The sequence below is a fragment of the Nycticebus coucang genome, chromosome 10, assembly GCF_027406575.1.
Source record: "Nycticebus coucang isolate mNycCou1 chromosome 10, mNycCou1.pri, whole genome shotgun sequence".
In the NCBI taxonomy this organism is placed as follows: domain Eukaryota; kingdom Metazoa; phylum Chordata; class Mammalia; order Primates; family Lorisidae; genus Nycticebus; species Nycticebus coucang.
The window spans coordinates 3,285,942-3,313,501 of NC_069789.1; the positions used below are offsets into that span (position 1 = coordinate 3,285,942).

The 27,560-nt window shown below is 38.0% G+C and overlaps 1 protein-coding gene across 7 annotated transcripts in view; it reads right to left on the reverse strand.

The window, feature by feature from the left end:
* The window catches only part of ADGRL3 (adhesion G protein-coupled receptor L3), a 784,489-nt gene that overhangs the window by 300,519 nt on the left and 456,410 nt on the right, over positions 1-27,560 (reverse strand). For all 7 annotated transcript variants that reach the window (XM_053607086.1, XM_053607089.1, XM_053607085.1 and 4 more), the window contains one exon: positions 25,276-25,385. In XM_053607086.1, coding sequence (XP_053463061.1) covers positions 25,276-25,385 — 110 coding nt within the window. The remainder of the gene's footprint in view (positions 1-25,275; positions 25,386-27,560) is intronic.

A 27,560-nucleotide genomic window follows, 5' to 3' on the forward strand; every position in this document is an offset into this window, starting at 1 on the left:
TTATTCAATGACTTCATGTTCTTTTTCTTTTTTTTTTGAGTCTCACTATGTCGCCCTTGGTACAGTCCCACAGGCATCACAGCTCACAGCAATCTCAAACTCTTTGGCTTAAGCGATTCTCTTGCCTCAGCCTCCCAAGTAGTTGGGACTACAGGCGCCTACCACAACGCCCGTGGTTGTTGTTGTCATTGTTGTTTAGCAGGCCTGGGCCGTGTTTGAACCCACGGGCCTCAGTGCATGTGGCCAGCACCCTAACCACGGAGCCACAGGTGCCAAGCCGACTTCCTGTTCTTAAAGGGACTTTAACATAAGGATTGTAAATGGATCACAGTGGTCAAATGAGATTAGGTACTGAAAAATTATCAACCAAGATTTGTTGGTCATTTACATGATGTCAGGAAATTTAAAGACATTTAAATTTCTTTAATTCCCACAACAATTTTACGAGATAGTTACTATAATTGTTCCTATGTTACGGACCAGGAAACCTAGACAGAGAGAATTCGTGTAAAAGAAGTAGGAGTGTTGAACCCTAGAAATTTAGAGTTGTCAAGGATAAGTATTTTTTTGGTAATGTTTTTACTTCTGAATCTCAGATAATAGAAGTATAGGACATTGCTTATTTTAAAATACGGGAAGGACACAAAATGGAATAATTGTTTATTCCTTCGTCAGGTACTTGTTGAGTAGGTGGCAAGGTATGGTCACAATCATGGATCATACAAGGTCAGTCTGAAGTCGTGGCAGGTATTGGGTGTCACCTGATAAGGACACCCTTTGTGGCAGCACCAGACTGGATGGCCCTGATCATGGGAAGTAAGACTTAGATGCCACCTGGTGTGATCCATTCTGTGTCTCTCCTGTCGTTACAATGCAGCTGCAGACACGTCATTAGAACCATGTGGTGTTTTCACATGTAAAATGTGGTAGTATGCATTTATGACATGGAACTCCCTTATAGGGTATCACACTTAGTCTTTTAAAAATGCCAAGGGAAGGCTTAAAAGTTTTAATACCTATTCTCAAATTGGAGCTAACTTACATTGCTTTTATAACCTTTTGGATATCTGGTCAAAAGGAGACAAGACTTTCTCTGTTTATGATGACGCAATCAATAAACCCAACACTTGTTGGCCACCTTTGGACCGCCGTGACTGAGTGTAGCTTGGCCATGGCCCAGCCTCCCCCACCCTTTGTCAAATGCAGACAAGAATACAAAATAATAAAGCCTAGATTTTATGGAAAAAAAAAAAAAAGTTACTCAAGGATTTAAATTCATTAGGACAAGACGAGCTCACAGATAAAACAACAGACAAAAAAAAGTGCAGCGGAACGTGGTGATAAACAAATGTCTGTGTCAAAAGGCGGAAATGTATGTTTAAAATAATACATTAGTGATATTGAGTGAAGTCACAGGCAGAATACTAGGAAGAGATGGCGTCTAATTACCTAAAAGTTGAAATGGAATCAGTCACAAATTAGGTCAGAAGAATATACCTAGAAAACATAAAAATGTGGAAGTGAAGGTTAAACTAGACTCCTGAGTCCAACTTGAGTTGGATCTGACCTACTTGGAAGTGGACAGAGAGCAGAAATAAAAAGAATAAGCTTGATACATCTTAGGAGGACTCAAAGCTGTATCCCATGAGAATAACTGTACCCAAAGAAATTCCTGGGTAGGCAAATCTTGGACAATGATTTTTAGTGGCTTTTTAGCAAACTTTTGCTCTCCATTACTAGTCCCTTTATTATTCATTATTCAGTTGGAAAAAAACAAGGAAATAAAAATAAAAGTGAAACTTGAAATTCACACAAAGCTAGGGGATCTAATAAAATGGAAGCCAGAATGAATATTTAAAAAGTTATTAAAAGCCAAGCACGCATAAAGGGCTGGTACTAATAAAATGTAAATTATGCAAGTTATAAAGTTTTAAAATAACCTTAAAGAGGTGTTTCATTCACATGCAAAAAGTGTAGAGCTACTGAAACATTCATGTGAATTGAATAAAATTGACTCAATTCAAAGGGAGCAAACCCTCTGATCATACTGTCAGAAAGAGAAAATGCGCAGTGTTGGGAGAGACAGGCAAAGTGTTGTTTTCAGCTCTCAGGAGTCTAATTTGGGAGCAACATCATGAAGGAGGAGAGTCTAGAGGTCAGAACTGTAAGGAAGGATCTAGAAACCATGAAACCATAAGAAAAGAACCTTGAGTACTCAGCAGAAAGGCCTGGTGCTGTTTTCTTCCCATGTATAAAGCCTCCCTTAGTTTAGGTTTCAGTCAATCTAGCACACAGTCACTAAACTAGGGATTAGAATTATTTCTTTCTTTATTTGAGACAGAGTCTCACTATGTCACCCTCAGTACAGTGCTGTGACATCACAGCTCACAGCCACCTCAGACTTGGGCTCAAGTGATTCTCTTGCCTCAGCCTCCCAACTAGCTGGGACTATACACAATGCTCAGCTATTTGTTGTTGTTGTTGTTTGGCAGGCCCGTGCCGGGTTTGAAACTACTATCCCCAGTATATGTGGCTGGCACCCTAACCGCTGAGCTACAGGCGCTGAGCCCAGACTGTAACTTCTTATAAGCATGGTTTACCCACGGGACTTTTTCAAGTTAAGGAAATTCCAAGTACTTTCTAAATAAACAAAATGGCATAATTTATCCCCCAATACTCTATATTTAACATTATCTATGGCTATATATTATGATCACATGGGTTTCAAGAAATGCTTAATATATGTTCAGGAATCACCTAACATATGGTTAGGAGATGAGACCCCAAAATGACCAAAATACAATGTCAGAAAGAACAGCACCAATGGGTATGTTGATACTTTAAATCCCAGATGGCATGTTCTACCAAGAGTGATATATTTTTAAATCTCAAACCTACTATAAGTCCCTCAACAACCTCAGATAATGCCCGCAACCCTTTCCCTGCCCCGCTGCCCAGGTCCAACAGGTTCCAAGTCTCACATCCTTCTCTCCAGCTGCACCTGACGCTGTGTCACCTCCTGCTCTCCTCATGGCCTAGTGTGAAGCAGGGCACAGGGCGGGCGATTAATACATATTGAAAAGTAACAAGGAAAAGCATGTATCAGAACTGCTGAGGAATATCATTTTTATCCAGTCCTGTGTTATCTTGGAGTGCATCTGATATTGGCTTCATCTCACTTGTTTAGTTTTTCCATCATTTACAAATGCTCTTTGCATCGCACCAGCCCCCCTGCACCTCATGTTCTAATCTGTAAACCTGGGGGATTCCTGTTCAGCTGCCTGGCTACATCTCAGGGGTGCTGCAAACGTCAACGAGATCATATTGGGAAGCTCTCGAGTCTTCCTTGGACGAAAGACATTACCCGGTGCAGAGTATTATGACCATTTCTGATAGGATTACATTCTGAATGAAAAAGTATAAATACAAGTCCCCAGAGGAAGAAGCGCACTAATGGTTTAAGTGAGATGCTGATGCCTCAAGATAAACTAATTTAAGGCGAAGCTCTAGAGTTAAAAAGAAAGTAATTTTAACTGGATTAAAGAATGCCAACGTGTAAGAATAGTCTTCCATTTACATAATTTTAAAGTGGATTTTCTGGAAGTCTATGTTTTATGCAATTATCTCAGGGTCTAAGCAGGGGCTGGAATCAAAGGCTGCACCACCCTGTGACCCAATGAGCAGACACGTAGCCAGATGATTCTCCACGATGCTGAAGCACTCGTATTTCATACGATAAACTCACAGACGACTAAAACTGCTCTACATAATTTATTTCATGTATAATTACTGGGATTTTTTAAAAAACGAGAATGTCTTGGCGGCGCCTGTGGCTCAGTGAGCAGGGCGCTGGCCCCATATACTGAGGGTGGCAGGTTCAAACCTGGCCCCGGCCAAACTGCAACAAAAAAAAAAAATAGCCGGGCGTTGTGGCGGGCGCCTGTGGTCCCAGCTACTCGGGAGACTGAGGCAGGAGAGTTGCCTAAGCCCAGGAGTTGGAGGTTTCTGTGAGCTGTGTGACGCCACGGCACTCTACCTAGGGCGATAAAGTGAAACTCTGTCTCTACAAAAAACAAACAAACAAACAAAAAAAAAAAATGAGAATCTCACAAGATCTTGAATGAGTGTCACCTCTTTTCCACTCTGCACAGCGACCACCTGTATTTTGACTTCAGTCCTCAGCTTTTCAACCAATGCCTAGTACCCAACACTGATCCTCCATAAATGTTTTTTGAATGAATCAGGAAAGCTCATAATCATTATTACCCCATAACTTCATGTAGCCAAGAATATTTTAGTGTTGATGCTTCAGATGAGGAGTTAGAAACCCCATAGCAACAACTAGGAATGGGTTATAATCTCTCCTGTGGCTCCCCATTCCTAATGGTAGGCAGCCTTTTGGACAATATTGTCTGATTCTAAATATTTTTCCATACCTGCAGATAATGGTACAGATCAAGGTGATCTGCTATAGTCTGATGATCATTCCTGGGCTTCCTGTCACAGAAATTTATCTGTTTAAGCAGTTAAATCTAAACAGCAATGTCCCCTAAAGATAACTAAGGTTATGCTACAATTATTAGGCTAGTTCCTAAAGAGAAAAGACAGAAATCAAGGTGATAGTTTTCAGAAAAACACCTCTGCCACTTATGGCTCCCCTATGGGGCTTTCTAATGTTACAATAAACTTTTTAATGTTGCTACTATTTTAATCAATGTTCAAATAACATCAACTGTGTTGGATTAGTAGGAGATAGTAGGGGGACCACACCTATGGAGCACATTGCAAATACAAGTTGGATCTACCATGTGTAGAAATATCCTAATGCTATAATTGGGTAAATGAGGTGAAAGCTATATTGATTAGTATGAGGTAAGCACTCCAATTTGTATAAATAATCAACACACTGAAAATGGCATAAAAGTATTTATGATCTATGTACAAAAGACTTAATAAAAAAATAAAACTTTATCAAGGGCTATCTTTAAATACACTTCATCATGAAAATTACTTCTTCCTTGAAGTCCATGAACAGGTCCTTTTCATATATTTCTCTCTACTATTATAAAACCTGGCACGTGATATTTTTATATTTTGCCCATCTAGCGCTGTAATGTTATTTTTAAATTTGTATTATCTCATCTATTTGCTAATAAGTATTGTAAGGATTTGGGGCTATCTTGTAGTCTTCAATTGATCATTTAATAAATACTACTAAGTATCTGGTGTATTGGATAATGTGATATATAAGGAATACGAACATGAACAAGAAACATGTATTTCCTAACAATAAGCACTTAATATATCACCTATCTTTTTTTTTTTTGGCAGTTTTTGGCCAGGGGTGGGTTTGAACCCACTACCTCTGGCGTATGGGGCCAACACCCTAATCCTTTGAGCCACAGGCACTGCCCACCTATCACCTTTCTTGAGGGCTACCCCATAGTTAAGAGAAAAGACCAAAAATGACCAAAATACAATGTTAGAAAGAAAAATACCAATGGGTATGTCTACCCTCCCAATCTCCCATTTCATGTTCTACCAACAGTGATATAGAGAACGTAAGGAGTAAATATTTACAGAATGAAAATGAGAAGACCTTTTTTGTGGTAGGTAGTATTTTAAAATACGGCATCTGTAGCAATTAAGTATTAAAATATCCACTAGGTGGACCTTAACTGCACCCAAAAATTAAATGAATCATCACTTACCCCATGATACTATTGGTAATAAAGTATTCTAATAAAGAAAAAAGTGAATAATTTAAATTCATTGTCAATCTATCAATTTCTTATAAAAAGAAAATTATCAAAAATATTAAATATGATCTGCTTACCTGCAGATAATTGGTAATTCCTCCTAGAATGGGGTTTTGCTGAGCAGGAACACATACGTTGCTTCTTGTTACTTTCTCCCTAACTTTGTGGCATCAAGTTAGAAAGGAGACTCAGAAATGACATATTTGATCAGTAAATTCTAGCCCCCAAAATTCACTACCGGGCTTGTATATAATTGTGAGGAGTTTCCGTAAATACCATTAATGATGTTGTATTTAATAATTATTTACTAAACTAGTGAGAAAACAACATAAGGACACGATTCTTTCTCATTTTACCCATTCTATATGCTGAGTAGTTAACATGTTCCCTATATTAATTACACAAAATGAAAATAACACACTTGTTCAGTAAATAAAATGTTCAGACCTCAGATGTGGCCAAGTTGTTCATTAATTAAGTTTAAGTCCCTTCCTTCTTTCTGCATATAGTGAGCGTACGGCACATCTTGCTTTATTGCATTTTCCTTTAATATACTTCATAGACCGTCTTTCATTTTTTACAAACTAAGGGTTGTGGCCATCCTGCACTGACCAAGTCTGTTGGAAACATTTTTTACAATAGCATGTACTTATTTGATGTATCTGTGTCACATTTTGGCAATTCTCATATTTCAAATTTTGTCATTATTATATATACTAAATGCCTTGGATGTTACTATTGTGATTGTCTGGGGGCACCACAAATCATGCTTATATACAATGGCAAACTTTTTTTTTTGAGACAGAGTCTCACTATGTTGCCCTGGGTAGAATGCTATGGCATCACAGCTCACAGCAACCTCCAACTCTGGGGCTTAAGCGATTCTCTTGCCTCAGCCTCCCAAATAACTGGGGCTATAGGCACTCACCACAACGCCCAGCTATTTTTGTTGCAGTTGTCATTGTTGTTTAGCTGGCCGGGGCTGGGTTCGAACCCACCAACTTCGGTGTGTGTGGCTGGCGCTGTAACCACTGTGCTACGGGCGCTGAATCTACAATGGCAAACTTAATAAATACTGTATGTGTTCTGACCCCCGCACCTGCCACCCATTACCCCCTCCCTGATCTCCTCATCCTTTGAGTTGCAACCATCTTGTAAGTAGACCAATGAATCATCCTACAATTATATCTAAGGGTTAAGGGAAAAGCAAAATTGTACATCTCTCAGCTTTAATCAAAAGCTAGAAAAGATGAAAGATTAGTGAAGAAGGAATGTCTCAGGCTGAAAGCTTGGCCCTTTTCTGTCAGTTAGCTAAGTTCTGAATGAAAGGAGAAAGTTCTTGAAGGAAATTAAAAGTGCTACTCCAGTAAACACATGAATAGTAAGAAAGTGGAACAGACTTATTGCTGATAAAGAAAAAGTTCCAGCTTTCTGGAAAAAAGATCAAACCAGCCCTAATATTCCCTTAAACCAAAGCATAATCCAGACCAAAGCCCTAACTCTCTTCCATTCTATGAAGACTGAGAGAGGTATGGGAGCTGCAGAAGGAGATAGGAAGCTGGCAGAAGTTGATTCATGAGTCTTGAGAAAAGTATCATCTTGATAACACACAAGTGCAAGGGGGTGCAGCAAAGATTGCTGAAGAATCTGCAGCAAGTTATCCTGAACGGCTCACTGTACCACACAACAGACATTCAACATAGATGAAACAGCCTTCTATTGGAAAGAGAGGCCATCTAGGGCTTTTCTAAATAGAAAGGAGGACTCAATACTTGACTTCAAGGACAGACTGGACTCTTGCTAGGGGCTAATGCATCCAGTGACTTAAGTTGAAGCCAGTGTTCATTTACTATTTCAAAGATCCTTGGGTCTTTAAGAATTAGGTCAAATCTGCTCTATCTGTGGTCTGAATAGAGAATAACAAAATCTGGATGACAGCGTGTCTCCAGATATTTTAATGCTACTGTTGAGACCTACTGGTAAGGACAGGGAGTTCCTTTCAGAACAACCTGTCACCCAAGAGCTCTGAAAAAGATGAACAAAAATGTTCATGGTGTTGTCATGTCTGCTAAGATGATGTCCATACTTTACCTGATAAATCAAGGAATAATTTCAACTTGCAAGTCTTATTTTTGAAGAATACGTTTTGTCAGGCTATAGCTGCCAGAGATAGTGATTCCTCTGATGGATCTGGGCAAAATCAATTTAAAATGTTCTGGAAAGGATTTCTCATGCTAGACGCCATCATGACCTTGTGATTCATGGGAGGTCAAGAGAAGTGAGGAAGAAGTTGACTCCAAACCTCCTGGATGGCGGTTTAAGACTTCAGTGGAGGAATGACTGCAGACATGGTGTAAATAGCAAGAGAACTTGAGGTGGAGCATGACGTCGTGACTGAACTGCTACAATTTCATGATGAATGTCAAAGGAAGAGGAGTTGCTTATTCCGGAAGAGCAAAGACAGTCGTTCTAGTGAAGATGCTATGAACATTGTTAAGATAACAACAAAGGCTGTAGAGAAAATTGCCTACACTTAATAAAACAAAAGCCGAGCCTGTCAGGACTAATTTCAATTTCAAAGTAAGTTCTACTGTAGTTTGTAAAGCTTGTCTGAGCAGCATCACATACAGCCGAGAAATACGCATTTCCTGAAAGGGAAGGTCAACAAATGCCACAAACTTCATTGCTGTTTGATCGTCAGAGATTGCCAAACCCACCGATCTAACCTTGATCACTCTGAAGCCTTTAACATTGAGGGAAAACCTTCTCCAGCAGAAAGATTAACTTTAAGTCTAACCGAAGGCTTATGCAATCATTAGCATTCTTTAGCAATAAAATGTTTATTAATTAAGAAAAGTATATTCTTTTTTTTAGACGAAATGCTACTGTGCACTTAATAGTCTACAGCATAGTAAAAGAGTAACTTTTATGTGCACTGGTAAAATAAAAAATAAAAATCTCCATTGCCATATTCAGTTTGTGGCTGTGCACCGGGACTGAACCTGCAATATCTCCGAGGTATTTTCATATTTAAAAGACCTAAATTTTTAAAGAGGATGGGGCAGAAAGATGATGTGATAACATTATAGGTGTTTGGGCTGTAGATTAAACGCAGAGGATAATTGTGGCGCAGAAGTCATGTTGTGAACTATGTAATGTATATATGTTGTTTTCTCAATATTTGAAGAAATGGAATTCTACAGATCACTCAAGGCTAGTTTGCAAATAAACATGATACTGAACACCAGAAGACTCAATTCATACTTTAAGCATTAATAACTCTTACTTAACTTACTCTTGTAAGTTATTAACTACATTGACCAAAAAACGTGGACTTTGCTCTGCTCTCCTAAGAAGTAGAGTGTATCTGTCTCATATTCTTGTACACAGTCTCCACCAAACTCCCTAAGGCGCTATTTAATATCCAGCTGAAGAAAGCTGACACTTACCAGTATTTTCTTGCCAAAATTTGAAAATTTAATTAAATAGACACTTGATTTCAAGCAAGCAATGTTGAAAACCAAATAAACTTCATCCTCTTAACCTTACTGACTGACCAAAGTAACACAAAACGTCAATACCTCATCTGCAATGACAACTCACATCAGATGAGCTTTGTCACCGTCCGGAGGTGGCACAGCCAGACTTAGAATCAGATGACTCAGATGTGATAGCTTCATCTTAGACTTAACATAATCTTTATTCTACCACTTTGAAACTTTTGGTAATTTAATAAGACTGATTTTAGGATCTAACTTTATAAGCTTTAGGCATGCCAGTGAGAAAGTTGGCATGCTCTATTTTTGATTTAATAAGACTGATTTTAGGATCTAACTTTATAAGCTTTAGGCATGCCAGTGAGAAGGTTGGCATGCTCTATTTTTGATTCGTCTATGACATGCAAAAAAAAAAAAACTGAACAAAATAATTGAGTAAAATTTGGTGGAAGCTAGAGCTGTCCATTTCTTCTGAAGAGGTAATAATAGTGAGTTAAAGCATGAGGAGAGAATGGCATAAAACTAAAGGATATACTTTCTAGTATTATTATGCCAATGATTGCTTTTCTTTTGACAAAAGCAGAGATCATTAAGCCTTACAAAGCTAAGAATGAAAGATAACAAACCTCTCAACTTTAAGTAATTTTGTTCAAAGATGTTGACATTTTTCTCTGAGTCCTCCTCTCACGCGGAAAATGTCTTAATAACATTCGAAATTAAACACTTGTTTAGGAGTATGAGGGATCTGCTAAGGAGAAAAACGACTACAGCATAATTATTTCATGACAAGAACTCACATTTTTTCATGACAGTTCAAGAACACACTCAAGGCACCCACTTGCACGCTTTATAAAAATATAATATTAGAATCACCGAATTCTTCAAAATACAAGAAATTCTATCAAGTAAAATAAAAATTATGAGATGAAACTGAGGAAGGGTTATTAAAAAATTTAAAGACGTATTAACACTATCAGTATGAGAGAAAGAGAGAGAATCATATGGAGTAGCCGGGGAAAAACAGACAAAAACAACCAGAGCATACTTTGATTCAGTTTTTTATATAGAGTTTGATAAATGGATTGGAATGGAAGGAAGTGCAGAGAAAAGGGGAGAAAAGGATTGGCAAAGAGAATTAATAGGGAATGGAGAGGAAGCAATCAGAGGTGTTATCTGGAAGATAAGAGTTTCACTTAAATCACAGGTGTGATTGAGCTGAACAGGCAGATTCTGATTTATCCAGGTCGCGCCCTATCTGATCACGAGGTTTTTCAGGAAAGGAGGCGGGAGGGTCACTGTCGGAGAGGAAAAGTGAGGACAGAAGCAGAGGTCAGGGCAATGCGCTGTGAGGATGGAGGATGGGTTAGGAGTTGGGGAATGCAGGTGGCCTCCCTGCAACAGAAAGGCAAGGGCACCCAGTGTCTCCTAAAGCCGCCAAAAGGAGCGCTGCCCTGCAAACACCCCGATTTTGGATTTCTGACGTCTCTAACTCTAATAGATAAACTTGCAAGGTTTTACACTACCACATCAGTGGCAATTTGTTACTACAGAAGCAGGAAACTAATGGAAAAGCTTAACATTCGTTAACAGCCATGAAACATTGTAAGACGCAGTTCAGGACAAGAGTTGCAGAGTAACTTACAATGGTCACCCTCTGATCAAGTGCAAATTATCTTTGTCCTGGTTCTAACACGACGTTCGTTCATTACCAATGATAATTCCTACCCCCACAACAATTCTCCAGAGGGCTGCTAATGTCAGCACTTATTTTAAGCGCCAAGCTAGAGGGAAGTTAAGTATCTTGCAAAAGATAGCTGGTCAGCCTTGTTCATTCTTTTTTGACAAGAAAATATTTTTATCTCTCACCTTTAAGCATAACAAAAAGAAAACAATCACAACATTCAAAGGGACTGGTGTTAAAATCCTTACTAGGGAAGGGAACTGGAATAAGCTACTTAATTTATATTCTTATGTTCCTTGTTTGTGAAATCTAATTCATATCATCTAACTGAACCAATTCCACGAGAATATCTATAATGATATTGTGCACCAAGCGTTCAGTACAGTGCTGGCACATGGAACTTGCTTAGCGAACAACATCTATTGTTAGGAAAATGCTGTTAATTTTCCTAAGCAATTTCTCTTCCATTTTGATTATGACAAAGAGGAAGAAAATCAAGTAGAGGAGTCATAGTCTATTTTTATTAAACACTCCAGAATATTCTCTCTCAATCAGTTGTTTCCAGAGCCGTCATCTTCTAAGTCACTCCAGCTTCCACTCCAATCAGAGAATGAGTTGCTAAATGTTGAACGATTAATTTGCATCAAATAGTTACCTAGCAACCATCAGTGATGTAAAATTAGCTTTGAGTTTCTGTAAAAGTCTACAATCTGCTAAAATGATCTAAAGATAGATTAATATTGGCCAATCTCAGAATTTTAACTCTTAAGAGCACATCCAGATAGATTATCTAAATAGCTTAAATCAGGAGTATATAATAATTTCTGGGGCTTGGTATTCAGAATTTTGTGATTTAGTCTTTTCAACAATAGACTGAATATCCGTATTATTACTTTATAAAAATAATGATAGCAAACTTTTATCAAGCACTAATGGCATGCTAAAAATGATTTTAGCTCCTCTACATGTATTTGAATATGACAAATAACTTTGAGGTAAGTGCTTGCACTAACAAAAATAAACAAAACATTTTTGAGAAGCATTAGATTCGTTTGGATATTTCTGGCAAATAATGAGACTCTATCTCTAAAAACCATCAAACAGGAAGAAAAGGTCCTCGCTTTCCACTAATTAGGTTTTTTTAATTAAATCATAGCTGTGTACATTCATGCAATCATGGGGTACAGTGTGCTGGTTTTATGTACAATTTGAAATGTTTTCATCACACGGGTTAACATAGCCTTCACGGCATTATCTTAATTATTGTGTTCAGACCTTTATATTCTACACTCAGTAAGTTTCACATGTACCCTTGTAAGGTGCACCATTTTAAAGAAAGGCCAACATGACCTTCATAGGTTGGTACCTGTCAGCCCTGTATCTTCACCACTTTGAGAACGAATCGTAAATGGGATTATTTGTGAACAGATCCTACTAGTGCTCAAGTTACTGCCTGAGAATGTAGATAAGGCATTTCGACATCTTAGAAAATACCATCTGATACCCCAATGAGGGGCAAGTGTTGAGAGTCCATCGAATAATACAGTTCATCACCAACTTTTGAATTGTGTAGTGGAATCAGTGCTATCACAACTGTAGATCAGAATGGATATGAGATCCATGGATATGGCGCCTGCTTCTCACTTTACAGCTGTTGTTCACGGCTACACATAACACTTGCCTTCTGTCGCAGAGCAGACATTTGTAATTAATGCAGCTCAAGCTCGGTATCTGAACCTGTTTAATGTCAATATTAGCAAGTGTCTGATAAAGTGGCATGAGGAATTCTTAGAGCTTTATCTTACTAGTATCCCCAACAATATTCTTTACTAGGCAAGCAAGTTTCTTGAAATTAGCTTGATGAGTCTGTACAAATCGCTCTTGATAACTAACGAATCAGGACAAGATACCTGCAGTGCATCTTACAAGGGTACATGTGAAACTTAGTAAATGTGGAATGTAAATGTCTTAGCACAACAACTAAGAAAATGCCAGGAAGGCTATGTTAACCAGTGTGATGAAAATGTGTCAAATGGTCTAAGAAACTAGTGTATGGTGCCCCATGATCACATTAATGTGCACAGCTATGATTTAATTAAAAAAACAAACAAACAAATACTGTCATTAATAGTTTCCATCAAGCTGGGCATGGTGGCTTACGCCTGTATTCCCAGCACTCGGGAAGACTGAGGTGGATGGATTGCCTGAGCTTATGGGTTCAAGACCAGCCTGAGCAAGAGCTAGACACCATCTCTAAAAAAATAGCTGGGCCAGAGAATCATTTGAGCCCAAGAGCTCGATGTTGCTGTGAGCTGCGATGCCACAGCACTCTACTGAGAGGAGAGTAAAAAATAGTTTCTATCAAACTGTGATAGACATGAGTAGCCGGCTATCAACTCTACTGGTGCTTGAGCAATAGAAATGAATCCAGGAGAGAGAGAGAAAGAGAGAGAGAAAAGGAAGCCTTGTTGTAGAAATAAACACATTTCATCCCCAGCAAATTGAAACATGATCTCTCTTCTAATCATTTTTTGTTATCATCATAAGCATAATATCCAATGGGTTTTCTCAGAGGTAAGGAGGACAGGAGAGAAAAAAAGTCCAGGAAAACTACAGCAAAGAGAAACTTTTATGTTTAGTCTTTGGGAGATTCACTCTTGCCTTCTGTCCGTAATTCCATTAGTTTTTGTTTGCATGGTACACAACTTTTTTGCATCTATGAAGTCTCTATGTTACTGAGCACTGAACTCATTTAAAACCATTCTGGAAGTTCAGATGAGAGAAAATGTGCCAGACATCAGCGTATAGACTTCCTTGAGGGAAAATAATTCGCCTATAATATGCTTTTGTTTGGTTTTGAATATTATCAAAGGGTTTTGAAAAAGTTTCAGGCAATTAAAACTTTTACAGCATTCACAGGAATGATAATCTCCTATTATTTGAGAGATACCTCAAATATGTAAGCAAAAACATTAACACATTAACATATAAGAGACTGGGCAGTGCAACTCACAAACTCATCCTAGCAAAAGAGCTACATGCCTCATTGCTGAGTATCACTGTCGTAACTCTGAAGTGCTGCCCTTGCGAAGCTGTGCACTGATTCCAGTGCCTTGTCACCTTTCCAAGCAATTCTGGAACGCTTATTTTCTGGAACAATCATCGGAGCTGTTGTCATATTACTCTTGATCTCCTGAATGTGATAAAAATATCTTCCTTTCAATATTTCCTTTATTTGGGGGTAAAGAAGAAAGTCATTGGAAGCCAGATTAGGGAGTGTATTCCAATGCAGTTATTTGTTTACTGGCTAAAAACTCCTTCACAGACAGTGCTGTGTGAGCTGGTGCACTGCTGTGATGCAAGAGCCATGAGTTGTGGGTAAAAAGTTCAGGTCATTTTCATTAAACTTTTTCACACAGCCTTTTCAGCACTTCCAAATTATAAACTTAGTTAACTGTCCAGCTGATACACATTTATAATGAATAATCCCTTTGATATCAAAAAAGGTTAGCCACCTTGTTTTGACTCTTGGTTTGGACTGACGGAACATTTTTGGTCAGAGAGAATTGGCTGACTTCCACTGTGTACTTTGATGCTTTATTTCAAGGTCTCATTACCAAGGATAGCATGACTCAAAATATCGTTCTGCCCACCCAAAAGGCAACTTGGCAAACTTCAATTCCCCTTCACTTTTTTTCATTGGTGAGCTCCTCCAGCATCATTTTTGCACACCCCTTTTCATGCCAAGATTTTCAGTTAAAGATTTTCCTATTTCTCCATTGATGTGTACTCAGTCTGCTGTGCTTCTCACGGTCTGCTGACGATTATGAGACGCACAATTCAGTGAATTTTTGCAATCGTTTAGTCAGTTCTATTATTACTGGTTTCCCTGACCTGTCTTTATCAGCACTGGTTTCTCCACCCTGAAGAGAACGCAAATCCATTTGCACCCTGCTGTTTTCTTCACGGCATTACCCCATAAACTCACATGAACGTGTCTCTGATTTCACTTCCACTCTTGCCAAGTTTAACAAGAAATTTAATGTTTACTCATTGCTCTAATTCAAGCTGCAACATTCTCCTGACAGCACACACACACACACAAAAACACAATAATGAACATCGCTCAGCAAGACACCAGCAGGTGTCAACACCAACACAGCTGGGAAGCGTTGATACACCAAGGCCCTGAACCCCTCCTGAGAGGTTCGCACAGTGCTGCCCACGTGGGTGCAGGGGGAGCCTCGTGGACTCAGTCATCAGACTGTGTATGTCTTCCATTACTGACTACTAATTTTAATGAGACAGCAGGTTAAATTTAAATACACAAAAGAATGAAATTCAGCCATTTGTGATGATATAGATGAAACTGAGGGAAATTATGTGAAATGATAGAAGCCAGGCACAGATGAGCAAACATCATGTAATCTCACTCACAATTAAAATCTAGAAAAGTTGATCTCTTAGAAGGAAAGAGGAATGATTACCAGAGCTGGGGAGCGTAGTGGGAAGGAAGGGATGAAGGTCCGTCAAGGACGGCTGAGTTATACTTAGAGAGGAGAAATAAGTTTGGTGTTCTGTTGGATGGTGAGGGAGAGGATTTTGGATGTTCTCACCATAAATAAATAATAAATATACTTTTATTAATTCCATTATAATCTTATTTATAAAGAAACAATAGTTACACTAATTATTCTAATTTTATCATTACACATCGGATACATGTATCAAAACATCACACTATATCCCATAAATGTGAACATTATGCATCAATTAAAAAAACAAAGCTTTTAAATAGTTTTCTAAATCAATTGATTCAATTTTTCTAGTTTTTACTTTAATGAGATTAATGATTGAAAAGGAAGAAAATTAATGCTAATTTATAGCATTTTAATCAATTATATATATATATATTTTTTTTAGACAATTTACTCCATAGATCTTCCCCAACATAATGTCTGCTACAAGATCCCTTCATCAACAAATACAATCGGAAAAAACTTTACCTTTACACATTTTTACAACTTCTCTTCACACTGTACAGTATATTTTAAAAACAAAATAATTTAATCCCTCATGTTTATGCTATTCCATTTTAGTGCCTTGTAAAAATTTCTTCTAAGTACATATGTTCTATAATTTTACTATTTCAAATAAAGGAAAATGAGCAAAGTTAAGCTAAACCCTCCCATTTTTATTTATGTCTATAATAAAATTTTACTTCTTAAACTAAAATTTTCCTAACTCTGGCAATCCCGTTAATTTTTTAACACTCTCAACTCATCTTGCTTCCTTACTAATTAGTATTTATGTGTGTATTTATATACTATTAGTCTATATGAGGTTTACACAAATCCTGTCTAGATAGTGGTACCTCCTGACGTTTGCTTTCCTTGGGGTCTGTTTACCTGCACGGTACTGCAGTGTCATGTAATATTTTACACAATATGTACTTTAAGGGACTTTCAGTTTATTCGATTTTGTTCTGCAAACATATTCTGATTCTCAAAAAATCCCACTAACTTAAAGAAATTGCTCTTCCTTGCAATAGTGCTCGCTCACTGCCGGTTCGCAGCTCTCCAGTGTGTCTGCTTTATCTTAACTGGACTTCGGTCACGCTGCCCTCCAGCAGGTGTGAGCACAGGCTGCCCCCATCCCATCCAGTCTTCAGAGCTGTCGTTCCATTTCTGCGCAAGAGATTCCCCAGGTGGGGCTTGACAGTCTTGTTCTCCCTGGCAGGTCTCAAATATCCTCTCTTCAGAGAAGCCTTGCCCTGACCCCTTCACTGTTCTTAAAATCCTCTTTTCTTCTTTTATCACATTATTATGCGTCTTGGTTCCGAGTTTGAGAACCAAGGAGACCATCATCTCCATAGGAGTCAGCACAGTGACTGGTCCACAGAACGCACCCTTACACTTCTTTGACAGAATTACTGTGGGTAGGTGGCTCACACCTGTAATCCCAGCACTCTGGGAGGCCGAGGCGGGTGGATCCCTTGAGCTCAGGAGTTCGAGACAAGCCTGTGCAAGAGCCAGACCCAACACTACTAAAAATAGAAAAATCTACCAGGTGTTGCAGTGGGCACCTGTAGTCCCAGCTACTTGGGCGGTGGAGGCAAGAGGATCACTTGGTGTCCAAAAGATCAGGGTTGCTTGAGCTATGATGCTATGGCACTCTGACCAGAGCAACAGAGTGAGACTCTGTCTCAAAAAAGCAATAAATAAAATAAAAATAAATTAAAGAATGATTATTGGTGCAAGAACGTATTACTACCGTTTGAAATATCAATACATATCCTAACAATTTAGAGTGTTTTTATATCTATTGGAACCAAACTCTAGTTGCAAACTGAAGTGTCATCAGGGTATATCTCAAATGGGTAAAGCCAACCTTTAGAGTACAACACAGTAAGTGCAGGAAGCACAGAACCCGTCCCAGGGGCAGCACCAACCCAGACCTAGCCTCCTGCTCTCCAAAGGAACACAGTCCAGGATGCTCCAGACCTCAGGTCTCAGTCGGGCTTTTAGAGGCCCCTATGTGGCTAAACCTGGCCACTACCGCTGACCTGCCATCTCTGCTCTGAATCTACATGGGGATCTGCTCCTTCCTGATCACACACAGCCTCTTTCCAGCCCATTCCCCTTCCTTGGAACAACACTCCGGCCTGGATGTCCCCCGTCCTATGCTGGCCTCTGGATCATTACAGGAGTTAGACCAGACACAGGATTCTGGGAACAGATCCGTTTAATCACAGAGTCCTCACGAGGCTGTCCACTACTTCTTGCTTCCTATTAATAGATCGCCGGATCGTATTTTTTTCAGAGGCCTGGTTTTTCACCTTTTTGTCTTTTGATTCTGGAACTAGCATTTTGTATGTGCCCAATTAAAAAATCCCTTTTCTTTAACTTGAGTCTGTCAAAGTTGGTTTCTGCAGATTAGTAAAAAGTCATTTCTTTTTGATAGGTTAACTAATTACACTCATACGTGGTTCACTGCTTCTTTGTGTCACACACGCGATAGACAGTGGATTTCAGGGGAGTTGCAGCACAGAGGGAGGCCGTGATCTCTGCCCGGCCTGTCAATAGTTCCTGTACTTTGATTCTTGCATTTTCTATTTTATGCAAATACCAATTGCTTTGGCTTTACATTCAACATACAAGGTATTGCCTGACATACTTTATATTGTCTCCTCTGCTAAAAATGACTGCCTTGCCCCTCTCAATAAATTCTTTAAGATTTAGGTCTAAGAGCCTTCTCTAGAAAAGCTTCCCTGAAGAAACTACTCCTACCCCAGGCAATTATCAGCCACTTTGGATCCGACACCTTCTCCACACCTTGCTAATACAAAATGCTTAATTGTACTGCTGAACTAACAATATTGCAACTTTGGGGGTCTTGAGCCCCACTGGACTCAACTCCAGGACAGGATCTTCATCTTAGGTTTTACCCCTGGTTTAGTAGAGTCCCTGGTACGCAGTGGGTACTCAATAGATGTTAACTGATGAAGGCAAGGTAAAAGAGGGGAATCTCACAAGCAGGTGGTATCATCTAGTTGAGAGTCATTTCCTTGCACACATGAAGTAGCTGGACCAAGGTAGGGGACAGGTTATGATTAGCACCTCCAGGAAAGATTGTACCATCTATGCTTCCTGTTGTCTAAACTCATCATAGCAATTTTAGGAATATCTAATGTACTGTCCTTGGCATATCAGCAACATATAATTCAATTATTTATTAACCATTGATTCATTTGCAAAAGCTCCAAGGATTACCTGTTAGGTTCAAGATACTGTGAAGAAGAAATTATTTAAGAGAGTGAGAAGCTGTGGGGAGGGAGAGAAAGAGTGGGGCAGGAGGAAGAAAGGGAGGGTTTTTCTGCATTTATTATAAATTTATTATAAATACTGTACTTTTTTTTGTTTTTGAAACAGAGTCTCCCTTTGTCAGCCTTGGTAGAGTGCAGTGGCGTCATAGCTCACAGCAATCTCAAACACCCGGGTTTAAGCGATTCTCTTGTGTCGGCCTGCCAAGTACCTGGGACTATAGGCGACTGCCACAACGCCCGGCTATTTTTGGAGATGAGGTCTTGCTCTGGCTCAGCCGTGAGACAACACGCCCGGCCCATAAATACCATTCTTTAAAAAAGAGAGAGAGTTTGTATAACTAACATTCACGGAGGGAATGGTGTTGAAATAAGGGCTGATATATAACACAAAGCTGCCCAGAAGAATAATATTTAAAACAGGTAGCACTCTTAGGGTGCAAAATCACAACCACTAAACAATCCAGAGAAACTAAAATTCTTAGAAGACATATTTTTATAATAATATTTCCTTTGAATGAATATGATATTATTGCCAGTAAGAATGCCTAGCTATATTGTTTTAGCAATGAACATAATACTTTCAGAAAAGCCATCTGACTACAATCCTTGTTCCTTTCCACCCTTCCTGGCTTTATATAGTGAGTGTGTCTTGAACATCTGAAAGTGGGAAAGATACTGAGGCCTTGGGAATTAAATACATCTCGACGTTTCTGCAATTTTTCCAACATTAGGACTATTAGTTAATCTCAGCAAAATGATTTGTTAAATATACATTTATTTACATAATAGAACCAAAGGAAGTACATATTAAATTATGCATTCATTTGAACTTGACTTACAAAAAATTTACATAGCTGTTTTATATTAAATACGTAAAGATTTTGCTTTAACTGCTAAAAGTGTAATGCATTTTTCTTATAATAAAAAAGGGTAAAACTAACATAATACAATTACAAATGTCAAGTTTTCAGTAATATACCTTTTTCATGTCTTTTCATAAGGACAGTCACACACATAAACTTTTCCGACGCCTGATGTGGACAGTGAGAATGTCTTAAGCGCTGTAACAAGACTGCTTTAATCAGGTAGTCGTTTATAGTAGCTTTCCAAATTATGTACTTTCCCCCTCAATTTCCTAGCAAAGTCCACTATGAGAGAAGGTTGCTACACTAAGCAAGATGTGCCTTGTATTCTCCAAACAAATAAAGAACTGAAGAGAAAAGCTGGACTGAGAGAGAAGACGGGCAGCTTTTGAGTGTAACATGCGTAAAAGTGTGTGTGTCAGAAGAAAGACAATTCACCAGCAGGATGCAAAGCAAAGATTCTGTGCTTGAAAGTACTCTAAGCAGGTGCTTCCTTGTTTTATGGTTTCTCCCCAGCAGAAGTCATCCCTGTAACCCGAGGGAGGGCAACTCTACATCAACATGCCACGGTTTTAATCCCCAGTCAGGTCAAAAGGAAAGAGAGTGAAAAGAAGGAAGGTGAAAACCCAACTGTGACATTGGCAAATGGTGAGGTTTAACCTCCTGAATATTGGGGTCATCTCCTGGGGAGGATATATCTGCTCTGGAGGAATCTCAAACCTCAGAAGGAAACACAATGGCTGTAAAAGTCACCCCTGGCATGAACTCAGGTGTGACAGGAACAGAGCAAACTATTGATTCATCTGTCCCAAATTTTGCTAGGGAAGGAATGTCTGTGAGCTCAAACGAGAAAAAATAAAGCAGGGATAAAAAGTCACAACTTAGAAAAGATTGAATAGGTCTGTAGGCCGTGTGCCTGTCTTCTTCAGAGAAGTTTCTCTTCAAGTCCCTTTCACATGAAAACTATAACCCAGTTACAACCTAAGAATAGGGGGAAGGGGGAAAGGGAGGGGAGGGAGGGGGGAGGATGGGCAGAGGGAGGGTGATTGGTGGGATTACACCTGTGGTGCATCTTACAAGGGTACATGTGAAACTTGGTAAATGTGGAATGTAAATGTCTTAACACAATAACTAAGAAAATGCCAGGAAGGCTATGTTAACCAGTGTGATGAAAATGTGTCAAATGGTCTATAAAAACCAGTGTATGGTGCTCCATGATTGCAGTAATGTACACAGTTATGATTTAATAAAAAAAAAAAAGAAAAGATTGAATATAACTTTGGTGATTCTGAAGAATGAATACAACAGGCCCAAGTAAGACAGTTACACTCAATCATTTACAATCAACAGCTTTGTTATTTTCTTTCCTATCAGCAACTTTAAAACCCACATCATTTGGCTGATTCAGGCTAAGTTTCTCCTAATATTGTTATTGTTCGATTAAGTACCTACTTACTAATCCCCAAAATTCTGTTGACAGTCATTGTAAGCTTTCCTTAGATACATTTAACTTTAGTTCTCTTCTGTGACAAATGAATTTTCTTGAATTTTTGTCTCTATCCCCTCTAACAGGCACCATTATGTTTTCTAACATAATTTTTAACATAATTTTTGTTTTTCTGTATTTTACCATGAAAAAGCCTTATCTTGAAAATCAATATTGCCATGGAACATGAGTATGCAAAGAGTATGTTTAAAGAAAGAAAATGTCAAAAATAATATGTCACCTATAAATCAACATGAAGAAATAACATATTCACAAATCCTAAATTTATTGCTTCTAAATTAAAGTTTATGGTCTTAAATCTAAAATGATAATGGATTTACAGAATTGTATGACAAATAGAACCAGACATCATTTGTGAATTCAGTTGTGTAATGAGAACATTTTCAAGGATTAATATTAAATTCTAATCTGAAGTGTGTCTATAACGAGTGCAATAAGGCTTTTTATCATGGACCATGAAGATTGGATGAAGGACACAAGTATTAGCTTTCTCTAATACAGATAATTAGAAATAACTTCTTAAGTAATTAGAAATAGTCTCATTCTAAGTCGTAGGTAGTATTTTTATGGCACAAACTGGTTATCCATAAAGCCTCATGAAATGTTTGGGAAAATAAAAATTTGTGGTGACTCAGCTACTCTTAAAAAAAAAAAAAAAGGACAAATTCCTTAAAAATAAATAGATGAAGATTAAGAAAAAGGGGTGGCACCTGTGGCTCAAAGGAGTAGGGCACCGGCCCCATATACTGGAGGTGGTGGGTTCAAACCCAGCCCCGGCCAAAACTGCAAAAACAAACAAACAAACAAAAAAAAAAGATTAAGAAAAAGGGCCTAGGACTTTAAAGCACTTGCTTTCACCACACACCATTACTGAAATAACATTGGGCAAGATAAATAACTCGTGAAAATATAAATGGGAAAAATTAAGGGAAAAAATAGAACTGGACCCTCAACAACAGCTATTAGAGGTGACTGCATTGGCTCTGCCATTCTCCAGCTCATCTATATTTTATTTATTTATTTTTATTAAATCACAAACACATAGATCACGTATACATTAATGCATTTATGGGGTACAATGTGCTGATGTCATATAGAATTAGGAATCCTTACATCACACTGGTTACTATCTACCTCATCTCATTTACTTAGTTATTGTGTTAAGACATTTACACTCTATACTAATAGAGCCGACATGGACCCTTGCATTGTGCACCATAGGTGTGAGCCCACCATTCAACCTCTCTTGGCTACATTTTATATCAGACTTTTACTTAACCTGATGAGCACCCATTTCCTCTTCCATAAAGTAGTTAAGGAAAGTCTTGTGAAAGTTAGTAAAATAATGTATGTAAATATCTAGTCCATGTAGTGACCAGTATGTAGTGAGTGTCCATCAATGATAGTTATTGTGTGAACCTTTTCAGCATTAGAAGAATTGTGATTTTAGGGCTAAGGAAAAAAATAGCTTAGTTTTGACATAAATTAGGATTTATTAATAGATGAGGAAAGATCTACACAACATGATGCCGAAAATTTTAATAGTTTACCCCAGGTAAGGACTCAGCTTTTTTAAAATATAATTAGACAAGTTTCTAATCTCATGTTTCCTGAGCTTTGCTTGTCTTGCATAAAGTTACAAATGGGTACATCTGAATTTATATAATCATTTTTCCTGTCTTTTCCTCTTTTTTTTTTTTTTTGCAGTTTTTGGCTGGGGCTGGGTTTGAACCTGCTACCTCCAGCCTATGGGGCTGGTGCCCTATACCTTTGAGCCACAGGCGCTGCCCCTTCTTTTTTCTTTTTTTTTTTTAAGAAACAGGGTCTCACTCTGTTGCCCAGGCTGCCAGGTGGGAGTCTAGTGGTGTGATCACAGCTCACTGTAGCCTTGAATTCCTGGCTCAAGTGGTCTTCACTCCTCTGCACCCAGAGAAATCAAGAGTAGAGGTATGCATCACCAGCTAATTAAAAAAAAAAAAAATTGTAGAAAAGGGTTCTCAATATTCTTGTTGCCCAGGCTGGTCTTGAAGTCCTGGCCTCAAGTGATCCTCATGCCTCAGCCTCTCAAAGTACTAGGATTATATGTGTGAGCTACATTTTAGGCCTTCCTTAGGCCTAATATACATGATTCTTGCCATGCTGAAAAGGTTCACATCCAATAATAACTATTGTTCATGGACACTCACTACATACTGGTCACTATATGGACTAAGTATGTGGCCGGCCTACAATTCTTACTTAATGAAATTATCAAATAGCTATTTTAATATAATGCAGACATATTTCTAGAACTATCATAAACCTCTAAATATCAGATATTAAGGAACCAAACTGTCCATCTCTGAAAATTTGAGAGAAAGGAAATGTATTGTCAATCACAACCCTTATGTACAATAGTGCATGGGCAAGTTCTTATTTATATTAAAGTAATTTAAATAGATGATATTTTAGAATGTGTCTGGCAGAGGATTTTGGAGTAACTATCCTCAAAGAAGTTCTAAAGAAATACAGGAAATTGAAGAGACAGCTGTGAAATTCTTCAATTTTTTGAAGTTATGATAAAATCTACAATCTGACATTTCACTTCAGAATTCATACTTCAAACATAAAAGTAAAAAATGTGAACATAACTTTTCTGAAACTGTCTTCAAAGATAAGGTATACCTCACTGCATGTTTTAATAAAGTGCTTTTGTAGAACAGAATTCTCCAAATTTCATGAAGATCTTATTATGCAACCCAGGTGTAACTTGTCCCACTTCCAAGATAATCTACATATTTTATTTCCTTAAAATATCACTGGTGAACAATCAATAGTAGGAGCTTTCTATTTAAATAAAAAGGCCTGGGTGGCGCCTGTGGCTCACAGGAGTAGGGTGCTGGCCCCATATGTAAGAGGTGGCGGGTTCAAACCCAGCCCTGGCCAAAACTACAAAAATAAATAAATAAATAATAAGAAGAAGGCCTGTAGAGATAAAGAAATGAAAGACACAAACCTAAATGTGATTTCAATAGAAGATATACTCTAAGGGTTTTTCATAACAACAAAGATTAGTTTATAAAACTTCACTAGGTAAGTTTTCTCCAATCAATCACGCCATCAATAAAGTAAAATTGAAATTTTCTCCTGATTGCTTTCATTATTATTTTTAAATTTCAATGCATTTCTCGCTGGCCAAGTCTCTCTTCATTATTGAAGTGTGCACACTCTCAGCTCATGAGTAATGCCCTGCGACTTTAAATACGCGTGAATAAGGCGAGGCTAAAACCATCTCCTGGCACAGAAAACCTGCTCGTCCCCAGACACTTTACTTCTTAGGAAACATCAAGAGGCGTTGAGACCTGGAATTTGTTTATGATCTCAGGTGTTTCCTAGCTCTGGGATTAGCTGAATATCTAAAATGAGAGTGCAGGATTTCCTGAGTGATTTTCACTAAGAAATCTCATGAATAATTAACTAGTCAGATGAAAAGAAAAATAAGAATTTAAGATGGTGACTCTTCCGTTGGGTAGAAAACTCAGAAACCATTCCATTTTAGATTGTTTGATGCTTCATCATGCCTGAAGAAAAAAATATATGTCACTGGCATATCCTACATCTGATAAAAAAATTTGGAAAGACACATTTCTTGAGGCTTTAAAAGATACACTCTGAAGAATAGTTCATGGAATCCTTGCGATTCCTCTCCACTCTGCTCCCTCAGGATGAACGTCTTTCTAATTCTCAAAATGTTGACAAGCACACAAAACCTAGGCATAATTTTTCTAACAAATTCAAAATGTATAATTTCTACACCATGACTATGTACACGCATACACTCACGCTTCCTATTGGCGTGGACCTGGGGAACTGCGGGATTACCATCACACTCCATCAACCTTGCTATAAATATTTCATATTCTTGCATTAAGAGAATAATTTCAGAATATGTATTGATGCACAGAAATATATAGACAGAAGCAAACATTACAGGATCACATAGGCAACATTTAATTCTTCTATTGGAGGGGAGGTTCTATGATCCCCTCAAATCAAAATTAGCCTTTTTTTTTTTTTCATTTAATTCATGTTATAACCACTTGCATGCAAAAGAGAGCTTCATATACTTCCTTTTTTACAAGAAAAGTAAAGACATATACGTACTGTAAGGAACACATTCATACTGCACTTCCAGGTATTTATAGGTTCCGGGACACGGGTCTGGAAAAACATCGGGACCAGCCACCACCGCACACTGGGTTCTGTTATTGCATCTGAAGTCCAAGAAAGGGAAAGGAATAGTAAGTTGGCACAAAGTTAAATCATATCTGACATAAACACTGGCTTTATTTAAGTTCCTGTTACACAGATCTAAATAAAGTTTGAGTTGATGTAGGCTTTACACGTATTTAGGAAATACTTATAAAATTATACATAAAACCAACCCCCCATTCAGTTTATTCATAGTAATTAATTTAATATTTAGTTGAGTACAGCATGATATTGAGTTAGAAGTTAGATGGTACTGAAGTAGCACTAACTGGTTCATAGAACATTGCCAAGGTGAAGTCAAGTAAGAAAGATTATTTGGGGGCAGCGCCTGTGGCTCAAAGGAGTAGGGCACTGGCCCCAGACACCGGAAGTGGCAGGTTCAAACCCAGCCCTGGCCAAAAACTGCAAAAAAAGAAAAAGAAAACAAAGAAAGATTACTTGGTAGGAAAGACATACTCCTATTATAAAAAAAAAAAAATTCAGAAATAATAACCACTCACTGAGTGTTATTACAGTTATGAAATAAATTTACTGATTATGAATGACATTAATTTTAAAGAGAGTAATGTGACATAAAAAAAGCTTTATCCGGGCGGCGCCTGTGGCTCAGTGAGTAGGGCGCTGGCCCCATATGCCGAGGGTGGCGGGTTCAAACCCAGCCCCGGCCAAACTGCAACAAAAAAAAATAGCCGGGCGTTGTGGCGGGCGCCTGTAGTCCCAGCTGCTCGGGAGGCTGAGGCAAGAGAATCACGTAAGCCCAAGAGCTGGAGTTTGCTGTGAGCCATGTGACGCCAACGGCACTCTACCGAGGGTGGTACAATGAGACTCTGTCTCTACAAAAAAAAAAAAAAAAAAAAAAAAAGCTTTATCCAAGCCATAATAATCATTAAAAAGTTAGTATTAAGTATTTTAAAGTTACAATGCATATTTCAATTTATTTGATATCAATAATATAATATTGCTAACCAATTAAGTGAAACCATCTTAAGAATGAATTGTACTTGTGTGTGTGTGTTTAACCACATAATGACAATAACCCCTGATATTACTGATCGCAAATACGATAGCCTATAATTTAAAGTAAAAACTTTAAATTAAAAAAATATATAATGAAATACCACTACTAAAAGATAAATATAAACTTGGACATTTTTGTGGCAATTGGAATAAACAGAGCTGGACTGGTTTATTCATGGGGGGGAATACAAGTAATGTAATTAAAACTTATTCTAAAAAAAGACACCCAAGTTCACAGTGCCCTCATTACAGTGAATTTTACCCAGAAACTTTCTAGATTTGAAACATTTATCTGTAAGTAGATATATATATATATATATATTTTTTTTTTTTTTTTCTGTAGGAAGCTAGTGGTTTACCCACCTGTTTTAGCACTAAGGTTTTAGGAGGAGATACTCTAATTATCCCCTATGTTGTCATGTTCTTGTTTATTCATTTTAGAATATAATAATGCCTCAGGGCTAGATTTCCCTGTTACTTTCTTAAAGAGCTGTTTCATTTTCTGATGTGACTTCAGAATCCTGGCGCGGACACTGGCATTATATAAGGAACTTGTAGAACTGATTTTGCAAGAAGTACGTTGTGTTGACCCGAGGCTAACACTTGTCAGGCTTAATGAGGATTTTATTTAGTCCTACGTTGAATTTTATTTATTAGTGAATGTCTTCAGCTGAAAAATACATTCTCCATTATCAGTGAGAGATTTATAGAAGCCCATACTCTATACTTATCAGGTAATTTAGTTCAACAGTAATTCTGAGGGTCAACAAGTTGTAAAGTTCTCCCATGCAGATATAATGTCAGAGTCTGGTGATCAGACAACTGTCTCAGCATGTTACTGTAAATGTGACCGTCCTCACACATGCACTGCAAATGCATAGCTTGATATGTTAACAACCTTATATTGTTAACAATTACTCCAATGCAAGGTAATATTCCCTATTACAAAGAAAACTCACATGAAGAATCTTTCCAAGTTAAATGATACATTTTTAGCAATAAAGCAATCCAGTTTTCATATCGCATCCTGAAAAAACAAACTCAAATTAGGGCTGAGTACATTGGGTACTTTTTCTTCCATTCTCTGGATACCTTGCTAAGAAGAATATGTTCCAGCTCCATCCATGTAAACATGAAGAAGGTAAAGTCTCCATCTTTCT